This window comes from Rhodotorula graminis (genome assembly GCF_001329695.1).
Source record: "Rhodotorula graminis WP1 unplaced genomic scaffold RHOBAscaffold_7, whole genome shotgun sequence".
NCBI classification, from domain to species: Eukaryota; Fungi; Basidiomycota; class Microbotryomycetes; order Sporidiobolales; family Sporidiobolaceae; genus Rhodotorula; species Rhodotorula graminis.
This window is the reverse complement of record NW_017264934.1, coordinates 1,002,626-1,018,992: the sequence shown is the minus strand read 5'-3', so window position 1 is coordinate 1,018,992 and position 16,367 is coordinate 1,002,626. Positions and strand designations below refer to the sequence as shown.

The 16,367-nt window shown below is 67.8% G+C and overlaps 7 protein-coding genes across 7 annotated transcripts; 3 read left to right on the top strand and 4 right to left on the bottom strand.

Annotated features, from left to right (window-relative positions):
- Positions 1–298: 298 nt before the first annotated feature.
- On the bottom strand, positions 299–1,495 carry RHOBADRAFT_66515 (uncharacterized protein). The gene is made up of 6 exons (XM_018418994.1): positions 1,410–1,495; positions 1,107–1,241; positions 965–1,028; positions 813–882; positions 567–683; positions 299–471 (listed from the first exon to the last, which is right to left on the bottom strand). The coding sequence occupies exons 2-6, from the start codon at positions 1,171–1,173 to the stop codon at positions 367–369; spliced, it is 423 nt and encodes a 140-aa protein (XP_018271006.1). The 5' UTR covers positions 1,174–1,241; positions 1,410–1,495; the 3' UTR covers positions 299–366.
- Positions 1,496–2,054: 559 nt separating this feature from the next.
- Positions 2,055–2,585, top strand: RHOBADRAFT_2766 (uncharacterized protein; the record flags this gene model as incomplete). The annotated part of the gene is made up of 2 exons (XM_018412797.1): positions 2,055–2,225; positions 2,376–2,585. Coding segments are annotated over 2 exons (381 nt in total), but the record flags the coding sequence as incomplete, so codon positions are not given.
- Positions 2,586–4,760: 2,175 nt separating this feature from the next.
- RHOBADRAFT_36925 (uncharacterized protein) lies at positions 4,761–6,043 on the top strand. Its single transcript, XM_018413398.1, has 6 exons — positions 4,761–4,782; positions 4,941–4,965; positions 5,052–5,061; positions 5,157–5,251; positions 5,316–5,596; positions 5,664–6,043. Coding segments are annotated over exons 1-6 (621 nt in total). The 5' UTR covers positions 4,761–4,780; the 3' UTR covers positions 5,872–6,043.
- A 755-nt stretch (positions 6,044–6,798) lies between these two features.
- On the bottom strand, positions 6,799–8,837 carry RHOBADRAFT_53873 (uncharacterized protein; the record flags this gene model as incomplete). The annotated part of the gene is made up of 5 exons (XM_018417039.1): positions 6,799–6,909; positions 6,988–7,691; positions 7,782–8,187; positions 8,260–8,646; positions 8,724–8,837. Coding segments are annotated over 5 exons (1,700 nt in total), but the record flags the coding sequence as incomplete, so codon positions are not given.
- A 505-nt stretch (positions 8,838–9,342) lies between these two features.
- On the top strand, positions 9,343–11,366 carry RHOBADRAFT_48542 (uncharacterized protein; the record flags this gene model as incomplete). The annotated part of the gene is made up of 5 exons (XM_018415151.1): positions 9,343–9,481; positions 9,543–10,312; positions 10,399–10,772; positions 10,864–10,987; positions 11,131–11,366. The coding sequence occupies 5 exons, from the start codon at positions 9,343–9,345 to the stop codon at positions 11,314–11,316; spliced, it is 1,593 nt and encodes a 530-aa protein (XP_018271002.1). The 3' UTR covers positions 11,317–11,366.
- A 306-nt stretch (positions 11,367–11,672) lies between these two features.
- Positions 11,673–14,974, bottom strand: RHOBADRAFT_36919 (uncharacterized protein; the record flags this gene model as incomplete). The annotated part of the gene is made up of 9 exons (XM_018413397.1): positions 11,673–12,287; positions 12,358–12,781; positions 12,861–12,927; positions 12,997–13,080; positions 13,152–13,334; positions 13,408–13,805; positions 13,906–14,113; positions 14,199–14,480; positions 14,631–14,974. 9 exons carry the CDS (start codon positions 14,972–14,974, stop codon positions 12,067–12,069), a joined length of 2,211 nt encoding a protein of 736 aa, XP_018271001.1. The 3' UTR covers positions 11,673–12,066.
- Positions 14,975–15,463: 489 nt separating this feature from the next.
- RHOBADRAFT_44469 (uncharacterized protein) lies at positions 15,464–15,897 on the bottom strand (the record flags this gene model as incomplete). Its single annotated transcript, XM_018414417.1, has 2 exons — positions 15,464–15,519; positions 15,552–15,897. The coding sequence occupies 2 exons, from the start codon at positions 15,895–15,897 to the stop codon at positions 15,464–15,466; spliced, it is 402 nt and encodes a 133-aa protein (XP_018271000.1).
- Positions 15,898–16,367: the final 470 nt, after the last annotated feature.

Sequence of the window (16,367 nt, the reverse complement as noted above, 5' to 3'; positions counted from 1 at the left end):
CGGCCGTTCGCTCGGGAACTAGCACAAAGCGCTCGAGCGTCGCTATCGCCTCTGCCCGGCCGTGCCGGGCGCGCAGGCGAGGTCGGCAGGCGAAAGGTCAAAAAGTGCGAGGGCGACGATCGCTCCGAGGACCGACCGTGGGAAACTCGAGCTTCGAGACGCGCACGTGGCAGCGAACCCGACGAAGCAGTGGCGGAGAGTGGCGGCCCGTCGCCCGACCCACGACAAGGGCTCGAGGCGTGATTGGGCTGCCGCAAGACGAGCCTCTCGACATGCTGCTCGCGAAAGGGTCCCAACGGAGGCGGACACGCGGTTCGGGACGAGGATTACGAGAGGGCGACGAAAAGGAAGGAGGCAGGGGACAGGCTACTGGCGCGCAGCCACCTTGGGCTCCCAGGAGTCGACCTTGTTCTTGGTCGTCGAGTACGTCTTGAACGCGCCTCGGGTCCCGGTCAGGTTCTCCGTGTGGGGCTGCGGGCGAGCGAGGGCGACAGGGTACGCGGTCAGTGACGGGTCGGGCGACGAGAGGCAAGCTCTTGAGAGGGCGAGGAACGAGCGGGACGCACCGTCATCCACCGCTGCTTGGACGCGATCATGACCGGGTCCTGGGTCGGCGGGAGGTGGCGGACGTGCTGCACCCACGCGTGCCATTCGGGCGTGATCTGCGACGCGTTGTAGTCGTGCTGTTTCGGGCGACGGAGGAGGTGCGGGGCGGGCAGGGAGGGAAGATGGGTGCCGAGGCAAGTCAGCGACACGATGTCCTCGGCTTTCTAGACCGCCGCTCATTAGGCAAAGGGGCTCAAAGGACGCACCGAGGCATAGTCGACCCAGCGGTGCCTCCAGAGGGTCTCGTCCGGGTTCTCGAAGAAGCGGTTGCCGTGCCTGCGTAGCGGGCGAGAGGGTCAGTCGGACTAAGCGCGCGCAGAATGCTCGACGCGTTGCGGGCAGGGAGGGGGAGACGCACTCGTCCTGGCCGACAAACTTGCCCGCCTTGAAGTCGCCGATGTACTGCAGGTCACGCCATGCCTCTGCCGGGCGAGAGAGTCGGGGTCAGCAGGCGCGCAGGAGAGAAGGAGGACGAGGGAGGGTGAGACGAGGGGACGCACGCTTGGGGCCGACCTGGCGGATGTTCTGGATAACACGGCGGATAGAAGGGGTGAGAATCGGGCCCATGACGGTGTTGGAGGCGGGTGTGGTCGGCAAGCGCGGGGGGTTGATGAGCGGGCGGAGGAGGTGACAAGCTGTGGACGTGTACGAGGGCCGGAGAGTCAGTGCGGCGCCTCGGAAGCACTCCTGGGGGCTCAAAGATACGGCACGCGCTCTCGTGCACCCGCTTGAGAGGGTTGACGAGGCGAGGCGGGCGGCGCCAATCTTGGCGAGGGGAGAGGAGGAGGAGAGGACGGGCTCACCTGTGAAAGGTCGGCGCGGGCGTGGCTAGATCGAGAGCAAGCGCGTCGGGCAAGGGCAGGCCGCAGCTGTGCGTGTGAGGAGCCGTGGCGAGAGCAGGGCCGCTGTCGTCCCTCCCTCGAGGACGAGGCCGCCGAGTTGCAGCACCTCTCGCCCCTCGCGGGCAGGATGGAGTTGCTGGAAGAAGCGTTCGAGATCGTATCCAACACTTTGAACTACCACAGAAGCGCCCCTGGAGGCGAGACCTGTGGTCGTCGTCCCCCACCTCCTCCTCACTCCTCTCGCGCTCGTCCATACCGCCCGCCAGGCCAGCGAGCAAGCACACCTTGACCATGCCCGGCAGCGACGCCGGCAACGAGCCCTCGTTCTCGCCCGCTCACGCCGACTCGGCAGCGAGCGTGGCCGACTCGAACGACGACTTCCACGACACCGAGGCCGCACCCGACACGCCCAACGACGACGCACGCCACCCTGACGCCGACCACGACGGCGCACATCCGCAACCGCACGCCCCCGCTCGCGCAGACGGCGCCGACCCTCCCTCGTCCTCCTCCCCACCCTCGTCTGCCGCCCACCCTGCCCCCGCCGCATCCACCTCGTCCCTCCACCTGCCACGCACCGACTCGCACGCCGACCTCGACGAGCCCGACGCCAGCTCACCCGACGAGCTCGTCGCCTTCCTGCGCGGCCAGATCACCGACCTCACCGGCCAGGTCACGAGCCTCAACTCGAAGCTCGTAAAGAGCTACACGACCCGCGGCGAGCTCGAGGACGACCTGCACGACAACGAGGAGGCCGTGCGCGGCTTGCGCCAACGCGTCGCCCAGCTCGAGCAGGACAAGGTCAAGTGGGACAAGGAGATCGAGGCCGGCGGCTGGGTCGAAAAGGTGCGTCCCCGAGCCTCTCTCCCTCTGTCGAGCTCTACAAGAGCAATGTCCTGACTTTGCGCTTGCACCCACACGCTACAGAACCACGTCCAGGGCGAGATGCAGCGCCTCATGACCAAGGTCATGGAGGAGACCAAGAACCGCGAGACGGCCGTCCAGGCCCAGACGGCGCTCGAAACCGAGATCGAGAGCCTCACGAGCAACCTGTTCACCGAGGCCAACAAGATGGTCGCGTTCGAGCGCGTCGCGCGGGCCCGCGCCGAGGAGAAGATGCGCTCGTTCGAGGAGGCCGACGCGTCGATGCAGGCCCTCCTCGACGAGGTCCAGGTCAGCCTGCGCGAGACGGTCCTCAAGCTCGAAAAGCGCGACGCCGAGGTCGTCGAGCTCAAGCAGCGCCTGTCGGCGCACGGCGAGGCCGTCGAGGAGGACGTGAGCGAGGGCCTCGAGTCGGGCGAGGGCGACGTCGGCGCCATCATGTTCTCGGACGGCGAGCACCTGTCGCCGCTCAACACCAAGGCGCTCGCCATCTCGACCGCGCAGCCGTCGCCGTCGGGCCTGTCGGCGCCTCGCCTCCTCACCTCGGTCCTCCCGTATCACGAGTTCCTGTCGTTCATCACCTACCTGCGCCAGACTCGCGTCACCGCCCTCACTCGCCCCGTTGACGCGAGCTTCTCGCACCCGGGCCTCGCCGCACGCGCGTTCGCCGCCGACCCTCCCCCCCAAGTCCAGCTCTCGCCCGCCCAGCTCTTGTCGCCGCACCTCCTCCTCTCGACGCACCTCTCGCAGCCGTTCCTCAAGCGCTGCGTCGAGGAGGACTCGGACCCGGCGCTGCGCCTCGACCTCGCGCCCGGGCTCGGCTTCCTGTCGCGGCGCGGCATCGGCCAGGCCATTGTCGACGGCACGCTCCTCATCGAGCCGCTCCACGCCGGCATCGACCTCCAGAGCGACAAGTGCGCCCTGTGCGGGTGCAGCCTCGAGAAGTGGCTCCCCAACTCGGGCGTCGTGCGCGGGTTCAAGCCGCAGCAGGTGGTCCCGAGCGTCGCGAGCGTCAACCAGACGATGCGCAAGTTTGGCTCGTCCCTGTTCTCGCGCTCGACGTCGTCGAGCAACACGCCGACGTTCTCGTCGGCCACGTCGACGTCGTCGTCGTACCACAACCACCACTCGTCGTCGTCGAGCGACTCGTTCGTGTTCCCTCCTCCCGCCTCGTCGGCCTCGCACCACCCGCACGACGCCCTCCTCCTCGTCCACCTGTTCCGCGCGTCCGACACGGCGACGCAGCGTTACCCGGTCTGCCCCTCGTACTGCCTCGCGCGCCTGCGGGCCGTGTGCGAGTTCTGGACCTACATCCGCGTCATCGAGCGAGGCCTGCTCCTTGAGGAGGGCTTCCGCTTCGGCCAAGGCGCACGGGACGGCGCCGGCGGTTCGGGCAGCGAGCCTCAGACGCCCGTGCGCGGCAGCTCGGCGTCCAAGCCGGCGACGCCCCGAACGGCGTCGTCGTCGACCCCGGCGGCGCAGGACAAGGCGCAGGACGGGCTCGGGCTCGGGCCAGTCGGCGCGCACGAGCACGAGCGTGAACCCGAGCTCGGGCTCGAGCAGCAGGCGGGCGACGTGAGCGTGCAGGCGCGCGATTTCGAGGCCGAGGACACGCACGACGCGAGCGACAAGGGCACGCCGCGCATCGTCGAGCCCGAGGGCGGCGACCTCGGCGGCGCGAGCAGCATCAGCAGCGGTGGCGGCGCAGAAGGCGACGAGCGAGGTGTCGGCGCAGACGTGTCGCCGGCGCTCACGGCCAACTCGAACGACTCGTCGACATCGCTCTCGGCCGGGTCGAGCAAAGGCGGTCCTGCCGCACCGCCGCGCCCCTCGCGCTCGTCGGCGCGCAACTCGCCCACCGTCTCTCGCCCATCGACGCCCCCTCCACCGCCTCCTCGACGCACCGGCGCCGGCGTCGTCGACTCGGCGCAGCACCCGACGCCGCCGCCTCGGCACCCTTCCCTCGCCGGCGCAGGTCCCGGCGCAGCAGGGCAGGTCGTGCCCGGCGGCGACATCATCGCGAGCGCGACAGGGTGGGAGGACCGGTGCTGGAGCGAGGTGGTGCGGCTCAAGGAGAGCGTGTTCTGGACGAGGGTCGCGGCGGTCGCGCCGGACGGCGGCGAGGTGAGCTCGCGAGGGGCCCGAGTTTGGCAGCTGTAGCGAGAGCTCTGTCACTCGAGGATGACTGTGTCGGAACGAGCGTAGCCATGCGTGCGAGAGCGAAAGAAGCTCTTCGCGGGCGGCGTTTTGACCCTCAAGCTGGAGGGGCCGAGCGGCGCTCTCGCTTCCCGCACGAGACTTGATTTGGAAAGTTGACCAAGACGAGCCGCTCATCAAGCAGGCGGCCGAAAAGGGCAAGCGGAGCCGGGACCGAGGGGGAGAAGGTGGTGGAGCGAACGAACTAGCTCTCCTCCCTCCTCTACCACACCAAGCCCAGTCTCGAGCTCATCATGTGCGTGCCCTGCATCCCTCTCTCGACTGCCTGAGCGACCCGCACTGACCTTGCCCCTGCCCCGTTCCCCCCCTTCTCGCCCCGCTCCCTCCTCCCACCTGCCTCCCTCCACCTCGCTACTCTCCCTCGCCTCGCCTGGGCCCGACCGTGCCACACAGGGTTGCCAAGATCGCTGTCATCTACGTGCGTCGTCCTGTCCTCCTATCGCCATCGTCGCCGAGCCCTGACTTGCTCCCCTCTCCTCCTCCCCTTCGTCCAACAACGAGCAGTACTCGACCTGTGAGTCGAACCTCCCTCTCGTCTTGTGCCACGTCCCACACAACCTCCTGCACGGCTCTCGAGCGACCCACTGACCCACCTTGCCCCCCATCCAGACGGTCACGTCCGCACCCTCGCCGAGGCCATGGCCGAGGAGGCTCGCACCCATGGCGCCGAGGTCGACCTCCTCCAGATTCCCGAGATCCTGAGCGTACGTCCTAGAGTTCTTCCTCGACGGTGGCGGAACGAGCGCTCACGACCGGCGCCGCTCGCAGGACGAGATCCGCGGCAAGATGCACGCCGCCCCTCGCGCCGACCACCCCGAGATCAAGCCGCAGGACCTCACCAAGTACTCGGGCTTCCTGTTCGGCTTCCCCACGCGCTACGGCCGTGCGCCCGCCGCGGTGTCGGCTTTCTTCGACGCGACCGGCGGCCTCTGGGCGTCGGGCGCCCTCGTCGGGAAGCTCGGCGGCATTTTCACGTCGACCGCCTCGCAGCATGGTGGACAAGAATCGACGGCGCTTACCACCATTCCGTTCATGGCGCATCATGGCATGTGAGCTAAGCGGTTCCTGGCCTTCCTCGACGAGTTAGAGGCCTCGCACTGACCTCTCTCCTCACAGCATCTACGTCCCGATCGGCTTTGCCGCCCCCGAGCTCTCGGACAACGGCGAGATCGTCGGCGGCTCGGCGTACGGCGCCGCAGGCATCGCCGGCGGCGACGGCTCGCGCGCCATCTCGGCCAAGGAGCTCAACGTCGCCCGTTACCAGGCCAAGTTCTTCACGCAGACGGTCGCGACGTTTGAGGCTGGTAAGGAGAAGACTGCGTAAGCTTCCGTCCCACTGCCTCTACGAGAAGCCGTTCCCCCTCGAGCAGTTCCGAGGCGAGGAGGAGCAGCGGCTGGAATGGAAATGGGCTGGTTGATCTCGAGGGCATTGGCGAGGGCGACGAGGACGGGGTAGCGAGCACGTGCAACTGTCGAACGCCCCGTCTCGCGTTGTCCTTGTCTCGGTCGCGCCTTTTCTCCTCGTCCCGCTCCCTCGCCTCGCAACCTTTGCCATTTCTCGTCGAGGTCCAGGCACTGACTCGCTCTCTCCCCTCGTCGACAGCCTCGCCAAGCACGCCGTCGCGCCCAAGGAGTCGGCGACGACCGCCCCGACTGTCGCCGAGGGCGAGCCCGTCCTCGCCAAGTCGGTCCCTGCGCAGAGTCCGTCCTGCCTTCCTCTCTCCTCTCCTCTTCTCTCTCGCACGCGCGGTCACTGACTCGTTCTCTCCTCTACGCGCAGCCGAGCCGTACCACGTCGACGAGTCGGCCGCCGCCGCTCCCGCCGACGTCGCCGCCAAGGAGCCCACGCCCGTCGCCGCCGACCCGACCCCGGCACCCGCACCTGCCGCCGAGTCGACGCCCGCCGCCGCTCCTGCGCCCCAGAGCGAGGCCGCACCCGCACCCGCCGCGACGTCGGCGCCGGCGCCCAAGGCCGAGGCGGCCAAGCCGAAGAAGAAGGCCGGCCTGTTCGCGAGCTGCTGCGGCGGCTCGGCCAAGAACTACGACTAGGCGCGCTCTCGTCGAGGGCGAGGGATCCTCGGGTTCTTGCTTAGCAGAGAGGGGACGAGGGTAATGCCGTGCATCTCGAGCGACGAGGAGAGAGCGCGTGAAACGACCGTTTGCTTGTGCACGAGCCCCTTTCGAGAGAACGAGAGAGCGAGCGCAAACCTCGACCGCCTCTCTGAAGCAGCTCTCGACAGACACGGAGAGAGATAAAAATGCTCGCTCGAGTTTCAGGTGCAGCGACTCAGCCAGAGACCTCGTCGACCCGAGAGACGTTGAGCGCGAAGCCGGGGCAGACCCAGGCGCCGCACGAGCACTCTGTGGACGTCGGGCTCGGCGTCAGTCCGTGCTTCTCAAAGGGAAGAAGGAGATGAGAGAGAGAGAGAGGAGGACGCACGACTGCCGGCCCAGTCAAAGCTGCCCAACTTGGCGCCGCACCTCGAGTTTGGGCAGACGATCTTGCCGGCGAGGACGCCCGTCTCGAGGACCGGGCTCATCCAGCTCAGGGGCTCGACGAAGTAGGACGAGCAGGTGTGCGACGGGAGGAGGGGAGGGTCGACGCGAGGCGCGGACGAGGGGGGAGCGACGGAGGAGGTCGAGGTTGAGGTCGAGGCTGGGGCAGATGATGTGGCGGCGGCGGGAAAGAGCGACGCGTCGGCCTCGGGTGCAGGCCGAGGTTCGCCGTCGGCGGTCGAGGGCGCTGCGGCGGTGGCGGTGGCGGCATCGGCGTCGGCGGGAGGCGACGTCTTGCGAGGTGCCGGACGAGCGACAGGCTGCGGCCGCAGGACGGGCGGGCCTCGGGGCTGGACGACGCGCATGCCCTGCAGGGGCTGCGAGATGCGGAGCGCCGCGAGCGGGTTGCTCGGCGGCTGCGCATCGGTCGCCGGGCTCGTCGCCGCCGCCGGCTGAGCGGCCGCAGGTGCGACAGGCGGCGCGACGGGTTTCGCAACAGCGAGCGCTGCCGCGTCACGCGCCTCGTCGAGGCGGCGCTTCTCGACCTCGGCGCGGTAGGCCGTCATGTCGCGCCGGTTGGGCGCGAAGGCTTGCTGCCCTTTGCCGGGCTCGTGCGCGACGATGTTGTCGCGAGCAGCCAGCTCTCGCCTGCAGAGTCGAGTTCGTCAGGTCGCTCTCGTGGATGAGGTGCACGGAAAGTGCTCGAGAAGAGAGGAAGGAAAGAAAAGGGGGACGCACCTGCACATCTTGCACCGGACCCGGCGCCCCGACACGACGACCTGCTCCCTCGTCCCGATCTTCTCGATCTCAGGCCGCTCGATGCGCCGTTGCTGCTGCTCGACGTCCTCCTGCGGCTCGACCTTGCGGGGCGTGAGCCGCTTGCGGGCTGGCGGAGCCGACAGCTCGGGGAGCGGCATCGGGAACGGCGGCATCTGGCCCGACGTCGAGGCTGGCGAGGTCGGCGCCGAGACGATGGCGGCCGTGTTGGGTGCGGTGGCAGAACGAGGAGACGAGGGTGAAGCAGGAGGCGAGATGTGCGGGCGAGGGAGGGTCGACATCGACATGTTGAAGCTCTCGCGGCGCTCCTTGGGCGTCGCGGCGGGCGAGGGGTAGTAGGCGAGGATGATGGACGGCGAGGCGCCCTCTGCGTTGACGACCAGAGTCAGGTTGAGCGCACAAGACGAGAGGGATGGGGAAGAGAGAGCGCGGGGCGTACCCATGATTTGCGACTGCATGAACGACATGAGGAACCGGCGCTGCTCGGGCCACTTGACCGGGTCCCACTCGCAGTCGCACCGCTCGAGCATCTCGAGCTGCATCATGAAGGCCTCGGATGGCTCGACCTGGGGCCGGACGGCGCGGATCTTGTCGAGGGCCTGCTCGACGTTGAGGCCGTGCTTGAGCATGAGGTACGCGGCGACGAGGGTGGTCGAGCGCGAGACGCCGGCCTGGCAATGCACGAGCACGCTCTCGCCCTTGGTGAGGGCCGAGTCGATAAAGTCGGCCGTCGGGACAACATGCTCGAGGAGGTTGGTTTTGTCGGTGTCGTCGACGGCGACGTGGTGCAGGCTGACGCCGGGCGCGGTCGTGTATTCCTGGCGCACTGTGGGACGAGATGCTAGTCAGCTCTGGAGCTCACGGGTGCCGTGGGCTCGAGATCGAGAGGAGGGGAGAGCTCACTCGACGAGACGACGCAGGCGATGCCGTGCTCCTCGAGGAGGGCGTGGTTGCTCGCGGCCGTGTAGTCGCCGATCCAGAGGCCTGGGAGCACCTGCTGCATGGAAGCGTCCATGCTGGCGAGCGATGTGGAGAGCGAGAGAGCAGAGAGGAGGTCTCGTCCCGGGCGAGAGCGATCCTGCGCAGCGTCGCGCACCCCGCCGGGCAGCTTGTGATGCGCGGTGTATGGCCCAGGAGCTATCGTTACAGCAGGCGAGCAAGGACGCAGCTCTCCACGAGCGATGCAGCGGGGGCGGTCGATTCGGAGATTTCTCATCAGCTCCTCCTCGTCTCGCTCGCCGCAAAGGCTCTTGCGGGCTGGGTCGGCCCTTGTAGAGCTCAGGAAGCACTCTGCCAGAACTCGCAGCCTGGTCGGGCGGTCCCGGGCTGCTGAGAGTCAAGCCGCCGGCACGTTCGGCACGCCGCTTGGCTTGCCGCCCCTCGCTCGCTCTTCTTGCTCGCTTCTACACTCGCTTGCTTGTCGCTGTGCCCCGCCAGCCTACCGTGCAAGGTGCGCACTGCCCGATCCCGCTCCAAGCGCGACCCGCGCAGCCATACTCACCTCGCTCCCTCGTCCACGCAGATGACCGTCCCTCTCGAGCTGCCCAAGGCCATCGACCTGTCGCACCACCTCAACAGCATCGCCCGCAACCGGTTCGCCTCGCCGCTCAAGGACATCCTCAACTACATGGCCCAGCCCGGCATGATCTCGCTCGCCGGCGGTGAGCTGCACCTGTCCTCCACCTCCTCGTCGAGCGCCATGCTCACCCTTGGATCCTGCAGGTCTGCCGCACCCTTCCCTGTTCCCGTTCGCCGAGGCCAACGTCTCGGTCTACCCGGCCAACGCCGACCTCAAGCACGGCGTCGTGCCGTCCGTCGACGAGCAGTTGACGCTCACGATCCCCAAGACGGCGCCGGTCAAGGGCGCGCTCGACCTCAACTCGGTCCAGCAGTACGGCCACTCGCTCGGCCTTCCCGAGCTGCGCGCTTGGCTGCACCAGTTCACGCGCGACGTCTTTTCGCCCGCCTACTCCAACTTTGAGATCCTCCTCCACGAGGGCAACACGGCGGCATGGGCCAAGGTGTGCCGCCTCCTGCTCGACGCGGGCGACTACATCCTGCTCGAAGAGTTCAGCTTCCCGTCGTCGTTCGGCCCGTGGGTCCCCGAGGGCTGCAAGGGCGTTCCTGTCAAGATGGACGCGCACGGCCTGCGCGCCGACGACCTCGAGCGCGTCCTGTCCGAGTGGGAGACGACGCACCCGGGTGAACGTCGTCCGAGGGTCCTGTACACGATCCCGCAGGGCCAGAACCCGGCCGGCCTGTCGATGCCCGGCGACCGCATGCGCGACGTCTACGAGGTGTGCCGCAAGTACGACATCATCATCGTCGACGACGGCCCGTACTCGTGCTTGACGTTCAGGGAGTTCGAGATCACGCCCGAGCCCGTCGTCCCCGTCGCCGAGACCGGCGAGCAGTTCCGCAAGACGCTCGCGACGTCCTTCCTCAAGTACGACTACGAGGGCCGCGTCATCCGCCTCGACTCGTTCTCCAAGGTTCGCTCGCAGTCTCTCTCTAGAACTTTATGGGCGAGAGGAGCCACTGCGAGACCGTCCTGACCTCGCTCTCCCCCCTTTGACAGACGCTCGCGCCCGGTTCTCGCCTCGGCTACTTTGTCGCCAACCCGATCTTTATCGAGCGCCTCCTGCGCGCCACCGAGGTCGAGTCGCAGACGCCGAGCGGGTGGTCGATGGCCATCGTGTCGCAGCTCCTCCACACGTGGGGCCAGGACGGGTACCTCCAGTGGCTCTCGAACCTGCGCGACTCGTACGAGCTGCGCCGCAACATCATGTGCGCCGCCCTCGCCAAGCGCTTCGTCGCGCTGCCGGCCGACAAGTACGCGAGCGCCGTGCCGGGCTGCGAGGGCGTCGCGCTGTACCCGAGGGGGACCGACCCGGCGACGATCAAGCCCGACCAGGCGCCGGTGGCATCTTTCGTGCCCCCTGCAGGCGGCATGTGCGTCTCTTGTCCCTCTCTTTCTGTCGTCGAGGTTCTCGCCGTCGCGTCGAGGTGTCAGGGACTGACCTCGAGACCGTTCTTCGTGCAGGTTCCTCTGGATCAAGTTCTACCTGTCGGGCGCACCTCGGTTCCGCGAGCTCCAGACTGCGCAGCACGAGGACCCGGAGAACGCCTTCATGGGCGAGATGTGGAAGGCGCTCGCCGACAACCTCGTGCGTCCTCGCTCGCGCCCCTCTTCTTCCACTCTATCTTCCTCCCCCAGGCCCCTTCCCCTCGCTCTCTCTCCTCCTTTCTCTCCCTCATGATTCACTCGCCATCCACCGTGACTGACTTTCGCTCTTCCTCACCGTCGCAGGTTCTTCTCACGCCCGGCTCGTACTACGTCGTCCCGGCGTCGTCGGGCAAGGCGACCACGTCGCAGCGCGGCGCCGAGCCCGCCGTCGGCCACTTCCGCTTCGCCTTCTCGTATAACGACCGCGTCGAGATGGAGGAGGGCATTCGGCGCGTCGAGGAGGTCGCGAGCAAGCTGTGGGGCTACTAGACGAGCCGGAGCGTAGATGATTGGAGCGACGTTGTACACACTTCTTCACGATGAGCAACGACCCAGAGAGCCCAGACACGTAAAGCGACGTTGTACGTCCCCCTCAGCTGTGAAAGAAAGCTTCCCCTCTCGCTCGCTGGCTCTTCTCGCCGCCGCTTGTGCTTGCTCTCAGATCCGTCGTCGATGAGCGAGCTCTCGAGTGGCAGCCTGACAGAGTGCAAGGCCAGACGGCCGAACGATCGTCGAGAGCGCGCGCGCGAGAGAGAGAGCGCGAGCGAGAGACAAGAGGGGCTGAACCGGTCCGAGCGGGGAAGATGCTCTCGAGCTTGCTCTCGCCTCTCGAGACCCGCTGCCGGGACGAGCGCGACGAGAGGTGGACGTCGCAAGAGAGTACATTCCGCCTTCGCGAGAGTAACGAGAAGGGAGAGGGATCATGCTACGAAGGGTGCGAGGAGGAGGAGGAGGAACGAGCATCTTGCGCTCGTGCGGAAAGAGACGAATGAACAGAGGGAGAAAGAGGGGAAGATGCTGGACAAGGAAAGGGGAGGAAAATACGGGTCGCTGCGAGAGAGAAGGCATGCACAGGGAAATCGAGGGGGGTGGAAGGGGAGGAGGAGGGGGAAGGAAAGAGGAAAAGGAGGGTCCGTGGGTGTATTTGGCGTCGTCGCCATCGCCGTCGCTGCTGCGCACCATCATCGTCGAGCCTCTCACCGTCGAGGGCCGACGCACGCGGTCGAGAGAGGGCGCACTCTACCGCTCGTCCTCCCACTCGTCGTCGCCTCCTCCCGCTCCCCCTGCGCCGCCGTTCTTGCCCTGCCGCCGGGTCGACTCGCCCGACAACCGCCGTCGGTCCTCGTCGTTCATCTGGCCCGGCGCCGCAGGGTCGTCGTCCTCCTCGAGGCCGAGTCGGCTGAACCCGCCCGCCGCATGGTGAATCATCGACTCGGTCTCGCCCGAGAAGGTGAAGCCGCCTGCGAGAACACGAACGAGTCAGTCTCGACGCAAGATAGAGAGGAAGAGAGAGAGCAAGAGAGGACGCACGGAAGTTCTCCTGCATCGAGCTCGACAGAGGCTGCGCCGCCGGCCGGCTCGTGCGCTGCTGCTGCTTGATCTCGAGCGGCGCCGGCGCCGGTGCACCTCCAGCTCCTGCTCCCTCTTTGTGCCCTGCCCCGCCGTGGTCGTGCGACCGGCCGCCGAGCATGCGCGCGCGGTCGATCCAGTCGGCCGACGGGTCGTCGTCGTCCCACTCGACGTCGTGCGGCGCCTCGTCAAACAGGTTGGCCTCGGTGAACTCGGGGTCAAAGTTGGCGACCGACTCGTCCGAGTCGACGTAGGGCTTGAACGGCGGCGGGATCTGGCGCTTGGCGAGGAGGTCCCAGTCGATCGACTTGAAGAAGGGGTGCTCCTTGAGCTCGGCGGCGTCGCGCTGTGCGCCGAGGCGGTGCTTCGGGTTGCGGTTGAGGAGCTGTGTGAGTCGAGGGAAGAGTCAGTTTCCGCTGCCGAGGTCGAGGTCCGAGCGCGAGAGGAGGGAGAGGTGGACGCACGCCCTTGACGAACTGCTTGCCGTCCTCGCCAATGACGCCTCGCGGGAACTTGACCTTGCCGAAACAGCTGCGCGAAAGCAAGAGAGAGTCAGTGACGCGAGGAGGAGACGAGGAAAGGGAGGACTCGAGGACGCACATGAGCTTGTACATCTGCTGCGTGTCCTCGGCGTAGAATGGCGACCAGCCGCAGCACATCTCGAACAGGAGGACGCCGAGAGACCTGCATCGAGGTCGAGCGTCAGATCGAGAGCCAAGAGCGACGACGAGGGGAGGAGCGAGAGGGGGACGCACCAGAAGTCGACGATCTTGGAGTAGCCGTTGTCGTCGAGGAGGACCTCGGGTGCGAGGTACTCGGTCGTGCCGCAGAACGTGTTGGTGAGGGCGTCTGACGGCAGGTCGGGCTTGGACAGGCCAAAGTCGCATAGGACGATGTGGCCCGTCGCGTCGAGGAGGATGTTCTCGGGCTTGAGGTCACTGCGAGCGGCGACGACGACGAGTCAGTGTCGTTGCGCGTGACGGCGAGAGAGAGAGGGGCAGCAAGACGGACCGGTAGACGATGTCGAACTTGTGCAGGTGCTCGAACGCGAGGACGATCTCGGCCGTGTAGAACCGCGCACGGTCCTCGGTGAACCGGCCCTCCTTCTGCAGGTGGTGGAACAGCTCGCCGCCCGACTTGTAGTCCATGACGAGGTACAGGTCGGTCTCGGTCTGGAACGAGAACTTGAGGCCGAGGAGGAACGGCGAGTCGCTCGAGCGCTGCAGGATCTTGCGCTCGCCGATCGTGTGCGCCACCTCCTTCTTGGCGACAATCTCGCGCTTCGACAGGACCTTCATGGCGTAGATGCGCCGCGTGTCCTTTTTGCGCACCTGGAAGACGCGGCCGAACGTGCCCTTGCCGATCATGCGCAGGAAGTCGAAGTCGTTCGGGTGCAGGCCCTTCTTGGCCTGCGTGCGTGCGAGGACAAGAGCCCGAGTCAGTGACGGGGTCTCGACGAGTCTCGAGGCGGACGAGGAGGGCGAGGGGGAAGGAAAGGGGGGGACGCACGTCGGCCTTCTCGTAGCGAATCTGGACGCGGATCTCGCCCGTCACCTCGTGGTCCTCGCCCGGTCGGGCCGTGAGCGGGAACCACTGGTCGACCGTGTGGTTGTTGACGAGTTTGGGCCGGATCTCGCACTGGCCGAGGAAGCACTCCTCCTCGATCGAGCGGTCGTAGATCTGGACCTGGAGGACGCTCTTCTCGTTCATGACGTCGCTGCGGACGAGGGGGTCAAGGACCGAGTCAGTCTCGAGCGCGTAGGACGAGGCAGGGAGGGACGAGTAGAGAGCGCGAGACGCACAACTGGACCTCGTGCTTCCACGTCGGGTTGTACGCCATCGAGTCGTCGCCGACGCCGAGGATGCCGCCCTGCGGCTCGGGACCTGCGCCGGTCGGCGTAGTCGGGTCGTCGTTCGGGTTCCACACGCCCGTGTTGACGGGCGAGAGGGACGGGCGCTCGGACCGGCCGGGCGTCGCCAACGACTCGGCGCCGCCGGCCGACGCGCTCGCGCTCGCGGAACTCGGCGACAGGCCGTTGCGGTAGCCCTCGAGCGACCTGCCGAGCGCGCTCGACGGCGACTTGCTCATGAGGCTCGACGCGTACGGCGGTGCGGGCGTCGCCGGGTCGAGCTGCTCGGTCGCCATCTGGCCCGGGTTGGGCGAGCCGGCGGGCAAGGCCGGGAGCGCGCCCGGCTTGAGGCCCTCGGGCTTGCCCTGCTCCTGGAGGGCGAACAGCTGGGCGGGCTTGGGCTTGGCGATGCCGACGGCCTCGTCGCCCTCCTCGTGGACGGGCTCGCGCGAGACGAACTCGTTCTGGTCGAAAGTGACGACGACGTACGGGCGCGAGGCGTGCGAGGGCGGTGACAGGTGGCGGGCCGAGATGAGCTTGACGACGAGGCGGCCCTTTGGCGCGTTGGGCGACGTCTGGCGGCGGGTGAGGGCGCCGGGGAGCGTCTTGAACGAAAAGTCGGGCTCGGCGCGCGAGATGGCTGCGCGCGCGACGTCGGACGCGGTAGGTGGAGCGACAGGGGAAGGGTGGTCGACGGCGGATAGGGTCGAGGTGGATGGAGTCGACATGGGCGACGAGGCGACCGAGCCGGGCGGGGTCGACCACGCGAACGAGGTAAAGGACGACCACGAGTAGGCGGTTTCGAGTTCGGGTCGGGTCGACGAGGTCGAGTGTCGAGGCGAGGCGGAGGCGGACGGACGAGACGAGGAACCGGAGGCCGCAGCATTGAGGGGTGACGGCGAGGACGAGGCGGTGCCGGTGTCGGGAGTGTCGGCCGCGGTGGACGACGAGCCAAGGAAGGCGGTGCGGCGAGTGCGCGACGACGAGGTGGTCGTGGTGGCCATTGCGCGCGACGACGAGTGCGGAGAGAACGAGAGAGAGGGAACGAGGTGGGGGGGAGGGCGCGAGGCCGGCGAGGGCGGGGTTTGCGTCGGACGGACGAGGGGGCGCGGGCGGCGGACAGGGGTCGCGCGTTCGACGGCGGACAGGAGGGTCGGTCGGCAAGGAGCGAGGGTGGGAGAGAGAAGGAGGGAGGAGGGGAGGGGCAAGAGCGAGCGTCAGCAACTGCGCTCGGAAGCGAGCCCGGTGCTCCCGGATCCGCCAACCCAGAACGCTAGAGAGGGAGAGAGAGCGCGTGGGACGCACCGGTCGTAGGCTGGCTGCGTACCGTCCCACCAGGCGTCGGCGGCACAGCTCCCGGCGTCGCAGGCGGCTCACTCGCTCCTCCGCTGGACGACGAGGCGGCCGCGGGCGAGCCGACTCCCGGCGTCGAGACGCTGGTGCGCTGAGCCGGGGTCGCCTGTCCGCTAGGTACGGCGGTCGCCGTGCCCGAGCTGCCTCCGCTCGCGGTCGGGGCGAGGTGGCCGCCCTGGTTGGCGACCGAGCCTTTGCGCGACGAGGGGGTGAAGAAGTCGAACGGGTTGCGCTGGTCGGACGCCTTTGGGGTGGTCTGGTCGGGGGCGCTGCTGACCCCGCCGAAGAACTTGAGCATGGCGGCCGGCCGGGGTGCAGGCGCGGGCAAGGGACGGGGCGGGGAGCGTCGAGCTGACGAGGTCGGCGGAGGTGGAGCGGAGTGCGGCGATGGGTACGAGGCGGCGGCGGCGGGCTGGGTGGCGCCTGGGGGGTGGGTCGGTGCTGATGGTCGCTCGCAGCAGGTCTCGCACGTCGCAGAGCGAGCAGCGGGTGCAGGACGAGCTCTCTCTCCCTCGGAGCTCCCTTTCTCCAGCGACTCGGCCTCGACCGCTCTCTCTCCCTCAGCCCTTGCAATGTCAGCTTTGCGATGTCGTTGCCCGCGAGTACGTTCGACGCGTTTACCCATGCCGCCTCTTGGTCGCGCTCGAGGCGGCGCCGGCCAGGTTTCCCTGAGACAGCTCGCCCGCTCGCTCGAGAGACGCGGTTGAGGCACGAGTTTGCGCGACGCAGGGGCGTTTGCTACACGCACAAGAGACCACCGCAGCCGCT

Bases quoted from the DNA above. Each gene is read 5' to 3' on its own strand.
- RHOBADRAFT_66515 (XM_018418994.1), bottom strand. From the start codon at position 1,173: ATGGGCCCGATTCTCACCCCTTCTATCCGCCGTGTTATCCAGAACATC. The intron at 1,029-1,106 runs GTGCGTCCCCTC...CTCGCCCGGCAG, and splicing joins CCGCCAGGTCGGCCCCAAGC to AGGCATGGCGTGACCTGCAG. The intron at 472-566 runs GTGCGTCCCGCT...GCTCGCCCGCAG, and splicing joins CCAAGCAGCGGTGGATGACG to CCCCACACGGAGAACCTGAC.
- RHOBADRAFT_36925 (XM_018413398.1), top strand. The intron at 5,252-5,315 runs GTACGTCCTAGA...CGCCGCTCGCAG, and splicing joins AGATTCCCGAGATCCTGAGC to GACGAGATCCGCGGCAAGAT. The intron at 5,597-5,663 runs GTGAGCTAAGCG...CTCTCCTCACAG, and splicing joins TTCATGGCGCATCATGGCAT to CATCTACGTCCCGATCGGCT.